Source organism: Halyomorpha halys, unplaced genomic scaffold (assembly GCF_000696795.3).
Source record: "Halyomorpha halys isolate HHAL.00 unplaced genomic scaffold, Hhal_1.1 Scaffold1284.1, whole genome shotgun sequence".
NCBI lineage: Eukaryota > Metazoa > Arthropoda > Insecta > Hemiptera > Pentatomidae > Halyomorpha > Halyomorpha halys.
In genome coordinates this window covers 91,533-105,652 of record NW_027115145.1, presented here as the reverse complement: position 1 = coordinate 105,652, position 14,120 = coordinate 91,533, and the positions used below count along the sequence as shown (strand labels likewise).

The window sequence follows — 14,120 nt, the reverse complement described above, 5'->3', positions numbered from 1 at the left end:
GATCAATTCATTGATTCTTAAGAGAAAAATACTGTGGAATTTTAAACAAAAATATATTCTCTCCCCATTATGATATGTTTGTTACTCTCCAGCATCCAACCCATTATCAGCTTTCGTTAATGGGGTATTTACTTCATTTGAATAATATAATGCTCTGCTATTATGATCTTTGATGGATGATGGATTTTAATTTTTCAATAAGTTTCAAGAAATGCTTCAGCAAAAGGCAATTATTCGATTATGTTATAGATTAAAACAAGTTCTACAATCTATAATCTTTTACGATAAATTGATGCTTTAGAAAAAGCAAACAAAAAGGCTTTTAAAAAAATAATTCTTTATTTCCATGTTACTCAAAAAGTATTTAATGGGATTGCCATTAGGAAAGGAAATAAATTTAATTCTTATTGACTTTGAAAAAAAAAATGAAATTTTACGATTCAAGATATATAGAATCCGAAAATCGAATTAAAAAAAAGTACTTATGTAGTAAGCCAAGTACTCACTTTGGATTCACTATCACAGACTCCCGATTCTTTACTGCGGACTCTCTGCCCCACAACATTGCCGTGCTTGGAATTGTGTGCTCATATATTTGAGTTAGAAGACTTAATTTTATATCTATCATTCAGTAGGGATGTATTTAAACAAGAGGGTACATAAAGATTTGGAGGTCTACCAATGAATAGGAATTAACGACATACTAGTTAAAATAATTTCTTTCATAAGATATTTGAAAGGTAGAAAAAATATTTTTAACGTTTAAACGAGAACAATCACTGGCATTGATGGAACCATAACATAGCAAGGTCTTCGGTGGAGATGACTCTTCCTCAGGACATCAACATGTGCTGAAAGGAACTGACACTCTAGGGGACATCGATTGTTTTAAGCTCTAAAATAAAAATATTCTTGTATAAAAAATAATTTCTGAAGAGGTTATTTTTCGGATAATTGCAAAATTTCATTATTATAAAAATAGAATTGGACTATCTGAGGAATAAATCAAATGAAGCGTTAATCCCTCAAGAAGAAAGTTTCACCAAATCAGGCGTCATCTGGCTGCAACACACAGCGATGTAAACTACATAAATGAATCCAAACCATAAGTAATAATTCCTCAATGCTACGTTCAATTTCTTAGGTACATAGAGGTAACAAAACCAAACCCATAGTTCAGGCCCTGGAGGACGGAGTATGATGGAGGAAACATGCTGCCAGGTAAAGTGAAGCCAAAAAGGCGGGCCTTCTGGTGAACTCCAGAGTTGTGGTAGAGGAATAGCAACCAATCAATGCCTACCCTTCCGTAACTTTAAATAACAATGGAGTACATAACAAAGTAAACCTCAGTTCCTGTGGCTTCCCTAATGTCCCACTTTTTGGCTTCACTTTTGCTTAAAAGGAGTGTATAATATGTATGATATAATAATATAATAAAAAGAGAACAGTGGGATATTTATAAGATGACCACTGCACAGAATTCTATTTACGGTATAAAACAACTGACTGCAGATATTTATATTTTCTTTATTCCAAGACGTTAAACGTTTCTGATAAAACTAATGAATTAAAAAAATTATGTCATTTAATTCAGATTATATATCATTGCCTTGGAAGAATAATGGCATAACTATATATATTTTTTAAATTGATTCAATAGTATAAGCGGGCTCAAATATGGATTTACTAGATGTGTGGTAATCCATATAATTTTAACAACAAAATTCAACGGCGAATTTTTCAGTCCAATTATATCGATTTATAAACATCTAGTAAATGAATTTTTGAGGCCGCCAACATAGTAAAGTAAATTTCACAAAGTTTACAGTTGTGTAATTTTTCCGGTCTAGAGATACTGTAATCACATGACTGATGTTTCTTATTTTGTTTTCGAATATAAATCATGATTTCCCTGTAAAAAGTTTCCATTGAATATATGTACATATTTTCAAAAATTTCAAATGTTATCTCTCTTCTTCAGTATTGCTTGAATCATTGATGAGAGATTTGATATCTCTATTTATATAGCCTGTGTTAGTTATTTATATTACCTACCACATGGAATGTAACACTGATGAATTATTCCCTAATGTTTGGTTGATGTAATCTGCAGCCGTGCATTATAGAACATATGATGAATTGGGGAGACGTTAACAGTTTATTTTTAACTGCGATTGTAAGGACTGAAGGAAAAAACTACTTTTTAAAGGCAAATAAATGGACAAAACAGTACAATTAGATTATACAGTAGCTACATACCTTTCCACATTGGCCCGATACCTCATAATGTAGTCCAGCCTTCGGATAATTGCATCGATTATTATCCCAAGATCGATTTATTAATGAGAGGTAACTCAAGTATTTAACTTCAACTGTCTTGCCAAGGTTGGATCAATTACCATATCGAGGCCATGGACGACAATACCTGGTGTGTCAGCACGGCAAGAAATATGACAGATCTGTATCATACCGTTGTATGATCTATTGTCCAGCAAAGAGAATAAAACGACGTACGAAATTATCGGTTTCAGATCATGAAGAAGATTCGATCCAACATAACCTGTGGCTAGTAAGTAATTATATACTTTTTTTAGTCAAGAATACAAAAATTAAGAAGTCTTGTATACGTAGAAAGAAAGTCTCCTTTTTCATTCCTCTTGTTCGAGATGTATCATTGAAGATGAAACAAAACCTTCTCTGCGTAGGATCATTGACTATTTCTTAATCCTTCTTAGCTTGTAGTTAGGACACAATGGCATTCCCTCACACGTAGTAATGGAGTAAGAAAACACTCCTTACCAACTAGAAAGCCACATTGAAGCGAATATTATAAAAATCATATTAATTATAAAGTTCGATTGGTATGTGTTAATTAAAATCGTTTTATTTAAAAATTTTGTTGCCATGGTAAATATAAAGATTGAAAACTCCGACGTCATATAGATGATATTACTTTAATATACCAGATATTTCATATGTAGGTAAATGAAAATCTGACTATTGTCATAGCAACCATGGAAACATATATTAATCATATATTTTATCATTCAGCTCATCATAAAACTCCTTAATACTTTAGGTTTATTTATTGTTAATTATTACTGGTCATGTGAGACCATTAATTTGTTTTCTCAAATAAACAAAATTAAAGGTACTTAGAAATTCGACTTTTTAGTTCTGTCTTACTTTTCTGGATTAATTTACAACTGCCTTTTAAATTCTTCACAATGGTATCCAGCAGCTGGCTCTCTTCGCCCTAGATTGAAGTGAGCATGGCCCATACAACTTCTCACCAATGTACTAACTCTCTGTTAGGTAGTTAAAACTACTATAAGTAGTTGTGTGGCTAGCTGGGAGAAATCATTCTCCTAAATGTCGTGTAGTTAACCCTTGGAGCCCCAAAGGCGGTGCTCTGCACCGTTATTTTGTACTCCACAGTGTATGAGACGACACAGTTGTATCGTAGGGGGTCGACGTCCAGTCCATTGTCAAGAAGTTTGGGTCGAATGCTTTCATTTCCTGTAAGGAATTTCGAGATACCGGGAATGACCCACTTTTAAAACGCAATCAAACGATTGGAAAGGGTTCCTTTAAAGAAGATACTTTAGGGTCGTTACCCAGCGCCGGTTCTACATTTCTGCAAATCGTCCAGGATAATGTTTCTCATTTTTTTGGATTCTCTCCAACAACCTAACGAATATTTTCCGGCAGACCTTTTGAGCATTCTTTCTTGTATGTTTTATCTTATCTTCTTACTGGAGAAGGTAAAGAGACACTGCTTTACTAGTTCCTTCCCCGCCCCATGAGATACACTGAGATAAGCACAAGTGACTCGTAGCAGATATCTCTGGTGTGTTGCCATTTGCTTTTCTGATGACTTTTCAGGTTACCAGCTGCAAGCAGAGGACGCTGCTTCTCCCAGAATACCACAACCACTCTCTTGTATATGGTCATGGTATAAAATATCAAATTCCATAAAGCAGGGCCAAGGAACACCCTCATTTACGTAATGTTATCGCAGTCTTCTATTTGTATGCTCCGAGAATTAGATCGATGGGCAATACTCCAGTCCATTGATTGTTGAACTAGTTAAACCGATTCATTGGTTCATTGATAGCAGGGTAATCACGTAAGCAACGGCGCTCAACAGAAATATTAACTACTATTCACCTTGCGGGGTCAACAAATACAACCCTAATCAAAACAGCATCTTTCAGTTGTTTTCTTCTATATTATACAAAACATATAAAAACAAATTATTTACATCTAATTAATAAACAAACGACATTACATAAGTGGGATTCCGGGAATAATTGTACCGTTGCCATTATTGAGTTTCATACATTTAAACATTTATTTAAATTGTCTTGCATTGGTTTGAATAAATTAAAATGAATATCCCACAGTCACTAATGCCAGTAATTGGGAATTTATTTATTTTCATTCTTTTTTTTTTTTTTTTTCTTTTTTTTCAATATCCACTATTTTATTCTTGATTTGATTTCAAAAATCCTCGTGTTTCATTTGTTTTCCTTTATCTCTGATGTTCTAAAGTATCTCCGTATCCTAGATATGGAATAATTAATTTTTGAAATTTATTTCAACTCAGTTATGACCTAATTTATTAGGATTGCTGTATCAAAGAGAACCATATCAAAAGTAAAAATGCAAAATGCTCTGTCATTTTGTGTAGGGAAGATATTATATCCCTCTGTCTTTATGAGATACTCTCAATATCTCCCTTCCGGATAACCCTCCGAAACCTTCTCATCAAATTATTTTCATAAGATTATGAGTTCAGTATTTATTTCAAAATGATTTTTATTTTACAAAACAATTATATTTTTAGTTAACAAAATTTGTCAAAAAATACTTATACATGAATGTTTCCATGGTGATTAAATTTTCTTTTTGTGCCCAAATGACCTACAATTTCATTTTATCAAAGAAATGTTATGGTTTGTGCGTTTGTGTTTGTGTTTAGTCAATTATCTATTTTTCTCCTTCCAGTTCAAAAAAAAAAAAAAAAAATTAAAAGAGCGAAGGAATTTTATTAATATGTGACTAATATTAGAAAAAGTTAACACTATGAGTGGCTTTTAGAATTCATTCTACGAATACCTTGTGGAAATGGCCTCTCTGACATAAAACTAGTTTTATGATATCGTCATTAAATATTATTTTTAAATTAACGAATGAGTTAGCTTATAGGATTTTAAATGTTTTTTTATAATATCTTGTATTGTTGGCCAAAAAAGAAGATTTTGCGTTTAAAATTTCATATGAATTAGAATTACCCCACGGGTACTATACAATACAAAAATACAAGATATTATAAATTATAAATTCATATAGTGTACAGCAAAGGTTTCTCTTGGTAATAAAGCTGCTTCAACTGTAAAGGAAGTCGTTACGTCAAACAGTGCTTCAAATATATCGGAATGTTGAACAATAATCTGTTGATTGTAAATCATTATATGAAATATCATTCTGAATTATTAATATATTCCATAGGAGGTATTGAACAACTAGAAACCGATATATTGTGAATTTATTTTGTTAAATATCATGAAAATTCCTAGTCTTATGAAGATAAATATCACAAACTACTTTATAGTAAATTAAATTAGCTTTGATTAGAGTACAGACAGACATCTGTACGTATAATGATTCATGTGATATAATTTTCACAAAATAAATTTACCAACTCTACTAATTTTTTGTTATTTAGTTATGAAATATTGCTTTTTAAAAAAGTGTACCTAAGTGGGAATTATTAAAGGTAAACAGCTCTATTATAGCTCACATTTTAGCTAATTTATTATAATTTAAGTGCCGTTCTATTAGGTTTTCTAGTGGTAGTTTTATAGAAATGGAGCTCTGTATGAAAAAATAATTTTTTTTTAACGTTTTGAAACAGCCTTCATTTTTCATTCCCCGTTAACTACAACAACGTTAACTCATCAATTTTGATTAATATACATAGTTTTCATTTAAGTAATCAAACAATGAGGCGAAATAACTTTTATTCAACAGGTTCTTGGAACATAATAATTTAGTACTCTTTCAATTTGTTTATTATGAGTTTCTTCGTTCAATATATAGATTTAGCGTTATCCCAAGAAGAGCACAATAATTTATAAAGTATAGAAATGTCTTCCATTTTAGACTTACTCTGCCTCCTTACTTTATTTTTATTACTCCTTATTTTTTTCATGGTTTAGGACTAAAATCTGATTATAATTTCTAAGTTTACACCAGGAAATTTTATTTGAAATCTTCAAATTCGGAAACAATATAAATTCTATCAAAATTTCGACCGTAAGTCTTTTCATTAAATGAGTAATAATTTTTTTAATTATAATTTCATTTATTTCCATATATTTCGTCTTGCCCCATAGTATCTTTTAATAATATCCCACTTATTCCTGTTTAACATATCCGTTACTTAGGACTAAATCTGGACAAACGACTGACATGGAATCCTCATACAAGACTGAATAGGTAGGAAACTGGTCGTCGATTCCGACTATTACAACATTTACTAGACAAACGGTCCAAACTTCCAATTCATTACAAAAGACTGCTCTACATGACTATTATAAGGCCTATCTAGACATACAGAATTGAGCTAAGGGGCTCCACTAAACCATCTAATTCCTCTCGAATCCAATCCTTACAGTCCAAAATCCTTCGTAAAATCCTTAATGCTCCTTACTTTGTCACAAATCAAATCAACCATCAGGACCTCAACGTCCCCTTTGTTGCCGATTTGGCCAGAACCAGATACCAATCCTTCCATAATAAACTTTCCAACCACCCAAACCAACTCGATTCTAACCTGGCTTCTCCTTCACTGCCTAATAATCCTCCTAGGCGTCTGAAAAGAAGATGGCCTCGAGACCTTCTCCTTTAGAAATGTTTTTGGAGTTCTATCAATGGGTAGATTCTCCACATGTTTGTATCATGTCATAATATAACTTACAGGAAATTTACTTGATGTGTATATATGTATACAGTTGTAAATAACAATAAATAAATTATTAAAAAATTCCATATATAAAGTTCGGATATACTGATATATACTGATCGGAGTTGTATGTTCAGAGCTCCTTAGCATAGGACTGTTTATAATCTTCACAATTCTCTGTCCCATTCCCTTTAGCAACACTTCTACATCAGTATTTATTCTTCTATTGTAAAAATTTTTCTCATTACAACTTTAGTTGACAATTTCCTTACAACTAATGTGACATGTTTTCTAATATATGAAACAGTTACTAAAGTTTTCGACATAAACCAGAAAATGCTGTGTCTTTCAGAACATGCCTCTTGTATAATCACTTGGTTATTATTTGCTCTCATGGAATAATTAATTCCCTGAAAACAGCCTTCTTGCCATAAAAAGCCTTTTCCTTGTCAACAAAGGTGCCATTAAATTGGATAAATTGTGTGTTATGCGAAGATTTTCTTTTTCATGCAACAGTGTAGACCTTAAGTTCTGTTAAGATTGAGAGCGATAAGGCATGAATCAAATTTTGATATTCCAATGAAAGGCCCTGTTGTTTTAAAACTAAAAGACACAAAGCTGTAAGACTGTTAAATTCCTTCTAGTACCACTTTTCTTACGGTTCTGGTGGCGGCTTTAGTAGTTATAGCATAGAGCAGGAGACAGCGATGACGCTACAAAAGCATTTGTTGTATATTTGATGAAATGACGGTTATAAGTTGTTGGTAAATAATAAAAAAATTGATAGGAAGATGAAATGACAAAGAAAATTTGAAATTTTAAAAGTTGAAAAATGTAACAATTAATTGTATGAGGTTTATGTTTACTTATTTTATTTTTTGGGGGAATTATATATTATTGCGATTTTAATGATTATCCTATTTAAGATAGAGACGTCAATGAATAAAAGAATTGAATAAGTTGTCCTTAAAAGATTATAATTAATTCTTAAAAGCATTCATTTCTATAAACGAATATACGAAATAATGGAATGGTATAACCATTCTTCATAGATGGTCTATAGGGGATATTAAATGGTGAATGGACTTCCGATGTTATTTTTACCAGAAGAATCACCTCCTGTAAACTGGTATTTAAATGCATGGAAATAATCTTTACTTACTACATATTGCGGGGAGAATAAGTAGTTATTGAATCACATTGTTCATTTTTGCAAAATATGTTTATACTTAATTTAATTCAAATATGTGTGTGTTGTATACAGTGTGAACTAACCTTTGTGTGGGTAACTGAGTTTGTTTAAATAAATTTTGTCTAGATTAATGTTACGAAACTAAGTATTTAATACTAATTCACTCAAGTAACAGACAATGATCAGAGTATGTATAATAGGAAATACAGGAGGAATATGAAAGTATTCCTTAAAGGACACAAACAAGGTAATTTATTGGTCATTATGGAACTATAATGTCTCAAGCCTCTTCAAACTGAAATGTTTTCCATAAACAATTATTTTTGAACAAACAGAAATCTATGAAATGAACGATAAATATTCTGACTTTCACTTAGCTATTTATAGAATAGATATTCTTCTATCGGACGAAAATCGTTTTGTAAATTCGGCATTTAAATCCCCCTAAATTATAGGAATCTGACTAAGTCCTAGCTGATATTAAATACCGATTAATTATACAATGATCTCAATCAAAATATTTTTGATGATATAGATTACACTGATCTTCCTGCAATTCGATTTCACTCCTGGAATATGCCTACCTTAAATACGTTATTTAAGTTTTTAGTTACGTAATTACGTAATTTTCTTTTTTGAGCTAGTTTTTTTAAATACATGCATAAATATAAACATACACAGACCATTGACGGGACTTTGCTGTTCCTCATGGCTTTAGAATCAGTGGGCCTTAGAACAAATCGGTGCATTATTTTAACTGTGGCACATCTGGCAAAGAGTTTTGTTTTTTTTACTTTATATATGCCGTATTCCATAGATTGTAGTGAAGACTGGGGCTACTTTTGACAGCCGTACTAGCTTCAGGACAGTCCGTAGGGGAACCCCAGCCAGTTCACTATGTTTGGAATACGTTAAATTACAAATAAAATCAAAACAATTTTTTTTTTCAAATGTGCTACTATAAAGTAATGCAGCGATATATTCATTTCCATTAAAAAGTCAGTTTTGAAATTTTCCACGATCGCGATCGATATTTCATATGTAGGTAAGTGAAAGTAAGGACATAAAGGCGTTAACTTCTCCAAAACGTTCAACAGAAATCCCTTTCTACCCACCTTTGACCTAACTCCATTAGAGAGCGAATATTTTATGTTGTAAGTAAAAATGTAAGAAAGCTACTGCTTTTTAATATAAAATAGGTTGATGTTTCGTGATATAAGAGAAAAGTTGGGAAAAAAAGGTATAATTATTTTAATGCATTTTTGAGGAAACTTGGAGTTGAAGTTTAAATTCAAAATCAGGATCCTGAATAACGTAAATGAGCAAATTTTTAGAACTGTCCTCGTGAAAGTTCTTAGCCGTGAATTCCCAAAAGCCGAAAAAAGTTATTAACGATTTTTTGAGGAATTGCGTGCGAACGGTGAGGAACTCAAAAAATCCTAAAGGACAAAATCGTTTCAAAATTCAATTTCCCACAATGATCCGTCAACGTAATAGAGCTTTTACTCAATTGAGGGTTCATCGCCATGTTGGCAATCTCAGTCTCCTCAACCGGTCGGTAATATCTATTTCTGCATGACTACAACTCGAAAAGTCATACGACCTTCATCAGTTTTGATTTGACATCCTCACCCTATTGGGGATTAGTTTTATTAAGTTCATTCTAAACCCATAAATAAAAGAGGAGTCATTCCATATCACACCATCCAGGCTTCATTTTTTTTGTCATTTCCCATCCTTATCAACCATGTAAAGTTTTATTTTAATATCTCAAATACTTTTCAAAATATTATTTTTAATAAAAAGTAACTTTTATTTGTAATCGAGAATTTATCATATTATTATTTTTTCACTACAATCGTCGAGAGTTTTTATTATTTTACAAACTAAACATTTAACATTTTACTAATAACTTAGTGATTTAATTGTAATAATTAACTTTTTTTCCACATTTTAATAAAATAATTTAACATAATGGACTGTAGCCCACTAATAACTATGAAGGTTACTTTAATGGAAAATAAAATACGCTTATCAAAGGAACGACATTACGCCTGGAGAGGTCACGGCGAATAATGAGGTTACGGGATGAGGAAACTCTGGACGAAGTGACAGGTTCCTCCGCCCTGTCCAAGAACGGAGGGGACGACACGACGTCCGATAAGACGAAGGAAGTGGAAACCCACTCCAGGCTGCCCCTCCTCTGGAGTCTGGAGAAAGCCTGCCAGTCCCGTTGGTGCCGCCGAAACGTACGTTTGGAGTCAACCATGGTCCTCATACAGGTACGCGATGTTTTAATGCCTTGATTTTGGGGTGTCGCCTCTGACTTTTTATTTAATTTTTATTATTTCGCTTACACTATTAATTAAAATAATTACTGATTTTTCAGAAATTATAAACAAATTATTATACGCATTCAAGTGCTCATTACATCGTTACAAATATTTTTCTATATTTTTAATTTTTTAGAATATTATTCACCAATTCTCTTTTGTGTCATTTATTGGTATACATATGACAATAATTATTTATTGAAGGAGAGAGAAGGCCCAACGATCGATGGTTTAAATCTCTGGGGTATTTAAAAAATATAAAATTTATTTTTTCTTTCCATTTCGTTTTAGTAAAAACAAAACATAGAAATCAAACTAGCAACAAACAATAGCTGCACTTACATTATTAAATACACGAACAATAAAGATAGTAATAACCTGTATTTTTCAAAATTATTAACTCTACAAAATTAATTAATAAATGAAGTCAATAAACTTTTATTTTTATTTGTTGATAATCCCAGTTATCCCAATAATGCCAATTAATCCGAAAGTAGTTTTGAATATAATATTTTGATCCAGCTCCTTAAGGCAATATAGTGAACCTCGGGTATGATGTGACAACGAATACGGTCATCTTCGTTGGCTTGCAAGTTTTGTATTTTATATATAATACATTTTTATATAATCGCAATATAATGACACCATAATAGGAAAACACCCCAATGGATCGTCTTTTCTGAAAATTTCTTATCTATTTATTGAAAATCCCCTCTTAAAGTATGTGCCAATATTACTAAATTTTTACTATAATCACTAATGCAACTCGTATTTTAATTTTTTTAAACCAATAAACGGTTAGTAGGTTTCAATTTACTATTGATAATATTAGGAAAAATTTTAAATTAACGTGATCTATCATACCGGTAGAGAATGTAACGAGATGTTTAGTAACAAGATGTTACCGTAGAAGTGGGTTTTAAGGGATAGCATTGCTCAACTGACACTAAGCGTTTCGTGTGGCACTCCAGTAGTAGTGAAAGGCGCGATAGGGCCGAGAGGGAAAGATAAAAGTTTACCTTCCGATTCGTGGGTGTTAAGTACATGAGAAAGTTGATCTTTGGTTTTTTCTTTCTCCTCCTGTTATTTTTAGTTAAAGGGCAAGTATAAAACATTTATTACGATTAAGATTGTTTCTCTAAGTATGAAGGTAAGGGTAATGATAAAGCTGTTTAAATTCCATCATTATTCAAGAAGCAAGTATCAGTCAGTCATTTAATCTCTTCCTTAGTCGAAAATGTGACAGAACCCTTCTTACCCTAGAAATTAGGGGTATCTGACTCTACTAAACCTGTACTTATTTGTGGTTTTCAGTCTCTCGATGTTTTGATTGTAGTATTGTTGTTTTTTTATTCAATATTCTAATTTCTGTTTTGAAATATTTGTTATTATGTTTAATGCTTTTATTCCAAGAAAAAAAAGTGTATTATGATTGAGAAAAGAAATATTAATCTTTTTCATGGAATTCTCAAATAATAATATTGTTTTGTTTTTAAATTTTATTTTACAATTATATGTTTTATTAATTCTTTTCTTAGATTTTAAAAGTTTTAAATTGCAGCAACTATTGATTCTCATGTGTTTATGATTAATTTCAGAAAGTTGGGCAAAGTCTTCCTAGGTACCCATAAAAATTAATCCAATTAATATGCTGACATGGAAATCTGTTTTTCTTTTCTTTTCTTTTTTTTAAACGAGAAATTAGCTATTTGATTACCGAGAATTATTGTAATAATTCCTCTATTTAAATTTTGTGAAAAATCTTTAACTAGTTGTATCAAAAGTGTTTAATATGTTTTAAAAATGAATTGAGCAGAACCTTTCTTTAAGAAAGATTGTAAATCTCTCTGAAATAAAACTGCAACCTTATACTATTTTTTATTAAGTTTGTACGTTATACTGTTTATATCCGGGGGCAATCTTATACTCTATTAGTTATGGGTAGTGTGTATAAGAGCGGTTAATGGTATGAAAAACAAAAAATTGAGTTTGGCTCAAAAAGGCTTATGAACGTTATCATGGAGGGTATACAACTATTAGAAACCATCTATTCCCAAAAATGTTAACGCAAGAGTTTTTTTTTCCGTATTTCAAACGTCAGGCTTGGGTTAATAAACTCTATAATTTTAAGAAAGTGCGTATACTGGAAAATAATTATTTTTGGTAACAAAAACAAAAAAAAAAGATTAAAAAGTAACTAAAGTGTGAGCTTCAAAGTAAGTGGTGGGTGAATGTTTAAAGTTGTCCATGACAATTTTTTTTTCACCATCTACCCGGCTATGTCTGACATTTATCCAACATGACCACCAACTTATTATAACCAGACTGGGAAAATAGAATTCTCATTCCGTGGGATTGCCATGAAATAAAATACCGCCCTGGCCGAAATCGAATCGGCGTTGAAAAACGCCGTCAAATAAGAGGTGAAAATGTACTAAAAAAGAATAAATTGCTCCAACCTCATACAGTTTTTTTCGGTATCAAATTAAAAAGTAGAAACGTGTGTATCCGTCTTTTTGCTGAACTAAATTCTTACGAATATGTTGGTGAATAAAGAAATGTTACAAAATTCTCCAAAATCAGGCAGAATCTCACCTCACATTAAGGTAACTGATATACTCCTTGTTATACCTTGTTATGCCTGTTATACCTGAAATTCATTTAGAAGCACATGATTCAGGTTTAGGGCCGGTAAGAAAAATCGCCCAACCGATTTTTTAAAGAGGAAGGTCAGACAAGCTATAGGCAAAAGGGCTAGCGAATCCTCATTCCACTATTTAGTTGGTTGTTTCTTATAGAGCTTAATGCTAGTCTGTACTCTGACTGCGGGTCATCTTTCAGGTTAAGGAAGATGTAATTAATTTGGGATTCATTTAATTCTTTCATCCATATAATAAATAACTCATTTATTTTGAGGATGCAGGGGACTCCATCTTATTTTTTTTTTTGAGTAAATACTTTATGTCTGAGTAAAAAATAAATAAAAATCATTATTTTAGATATTCTTTGTCTGTTAGAATCGAGTATAAAATACCTACTGATTGATGACATATCCATCAAAGGAATCTTTATTTCTTCCCCGTCAGTTTTATTGCACATCCTTGATAAGCAGTAATAAGTAATACATTGCCTGTGCCAATAAAGCCCTCACTGACCTTTTTGTCCAAGTAACAAGCCCGCATAGATTGCATCACATGTCAGTCTTGCGATAGTCATTTTTGGACGGCCTGAACACAAACGGCCATCACAAAATAAAACATTTAAAAAATAATTAAAAATATTAGATCATTTTTTTAATATGTTATATATTAATACAACATTTTTTTAATATGTTATATATTAATTTTTTGTTTGATAGTAGGTAGCTTAAATTAAAAACACTTTTTTATTTTTATCATTTTCACTTACTATCATAATTCTTCTGCAACGTTTCAGACATCAGGTCATTATCAAGTGTACTTAAAACTGATGTGTCCAAGTTCTATTGCAGGCGATGAACATTAATACTGTTATAATGAATAAGTTGAAATGACTTATTGCCAACGTTTCGGCTAGAATTTTCAGCCTTCATCAAGGCTAAGAACAAAGAACAAGATAACAACCAATGAATCTAAACTTAAAAAAG

At 31.6% G+C, this 14,120-nt stretch overlaps 2 protein-coding genes across 3 annotated transcripts in view; one reads left to right on the top strand and one right to left on the bottom strand.

Moving 5' to 3' along the window:
- The window catches only part of LOC106689144 (uncharacterized), a 49,708-nt gene that overhangs the window by 13,354 nt on the left and 22,234 nt on the right, over window positions 1-14,120 (bottom strand). Inside the window, exon 1 of one of the 2 annotated variants that reach the window (XM_014433964.2) lies at window positions 2,260-2,545. The exons of the other annotated variant lie outside the window; for it this stretch is intronic. The gene's annotated coding sequence lies outside the window, so the exon portion shown is untranslated. Of the gene's footprint in view, window positions 1-2,259; window positions 2,546-14,120 lie in introns of those variants that run through there. 2 annotated transcript variants of the gene reach the window in all.
- The window catches only part of spz5 (spatzle 5), a 58,373-nt gene continuing 54,475 nt past the window's right edge, over window positions 10,223-14,120 (top strand). Inside the window, exon 1 of the mRNA XM_014433961.2 lies at window positions 10,223-10,444. Coding sequence (XP_014289447.1) covers window positions 10,238-10,444 — 207 coding nt within the window. The 5' untranslated portion in view covers window positions 10,223-10,237. The remainder of the gene's footprint in view (window positions 10,445-14,120) is intronic.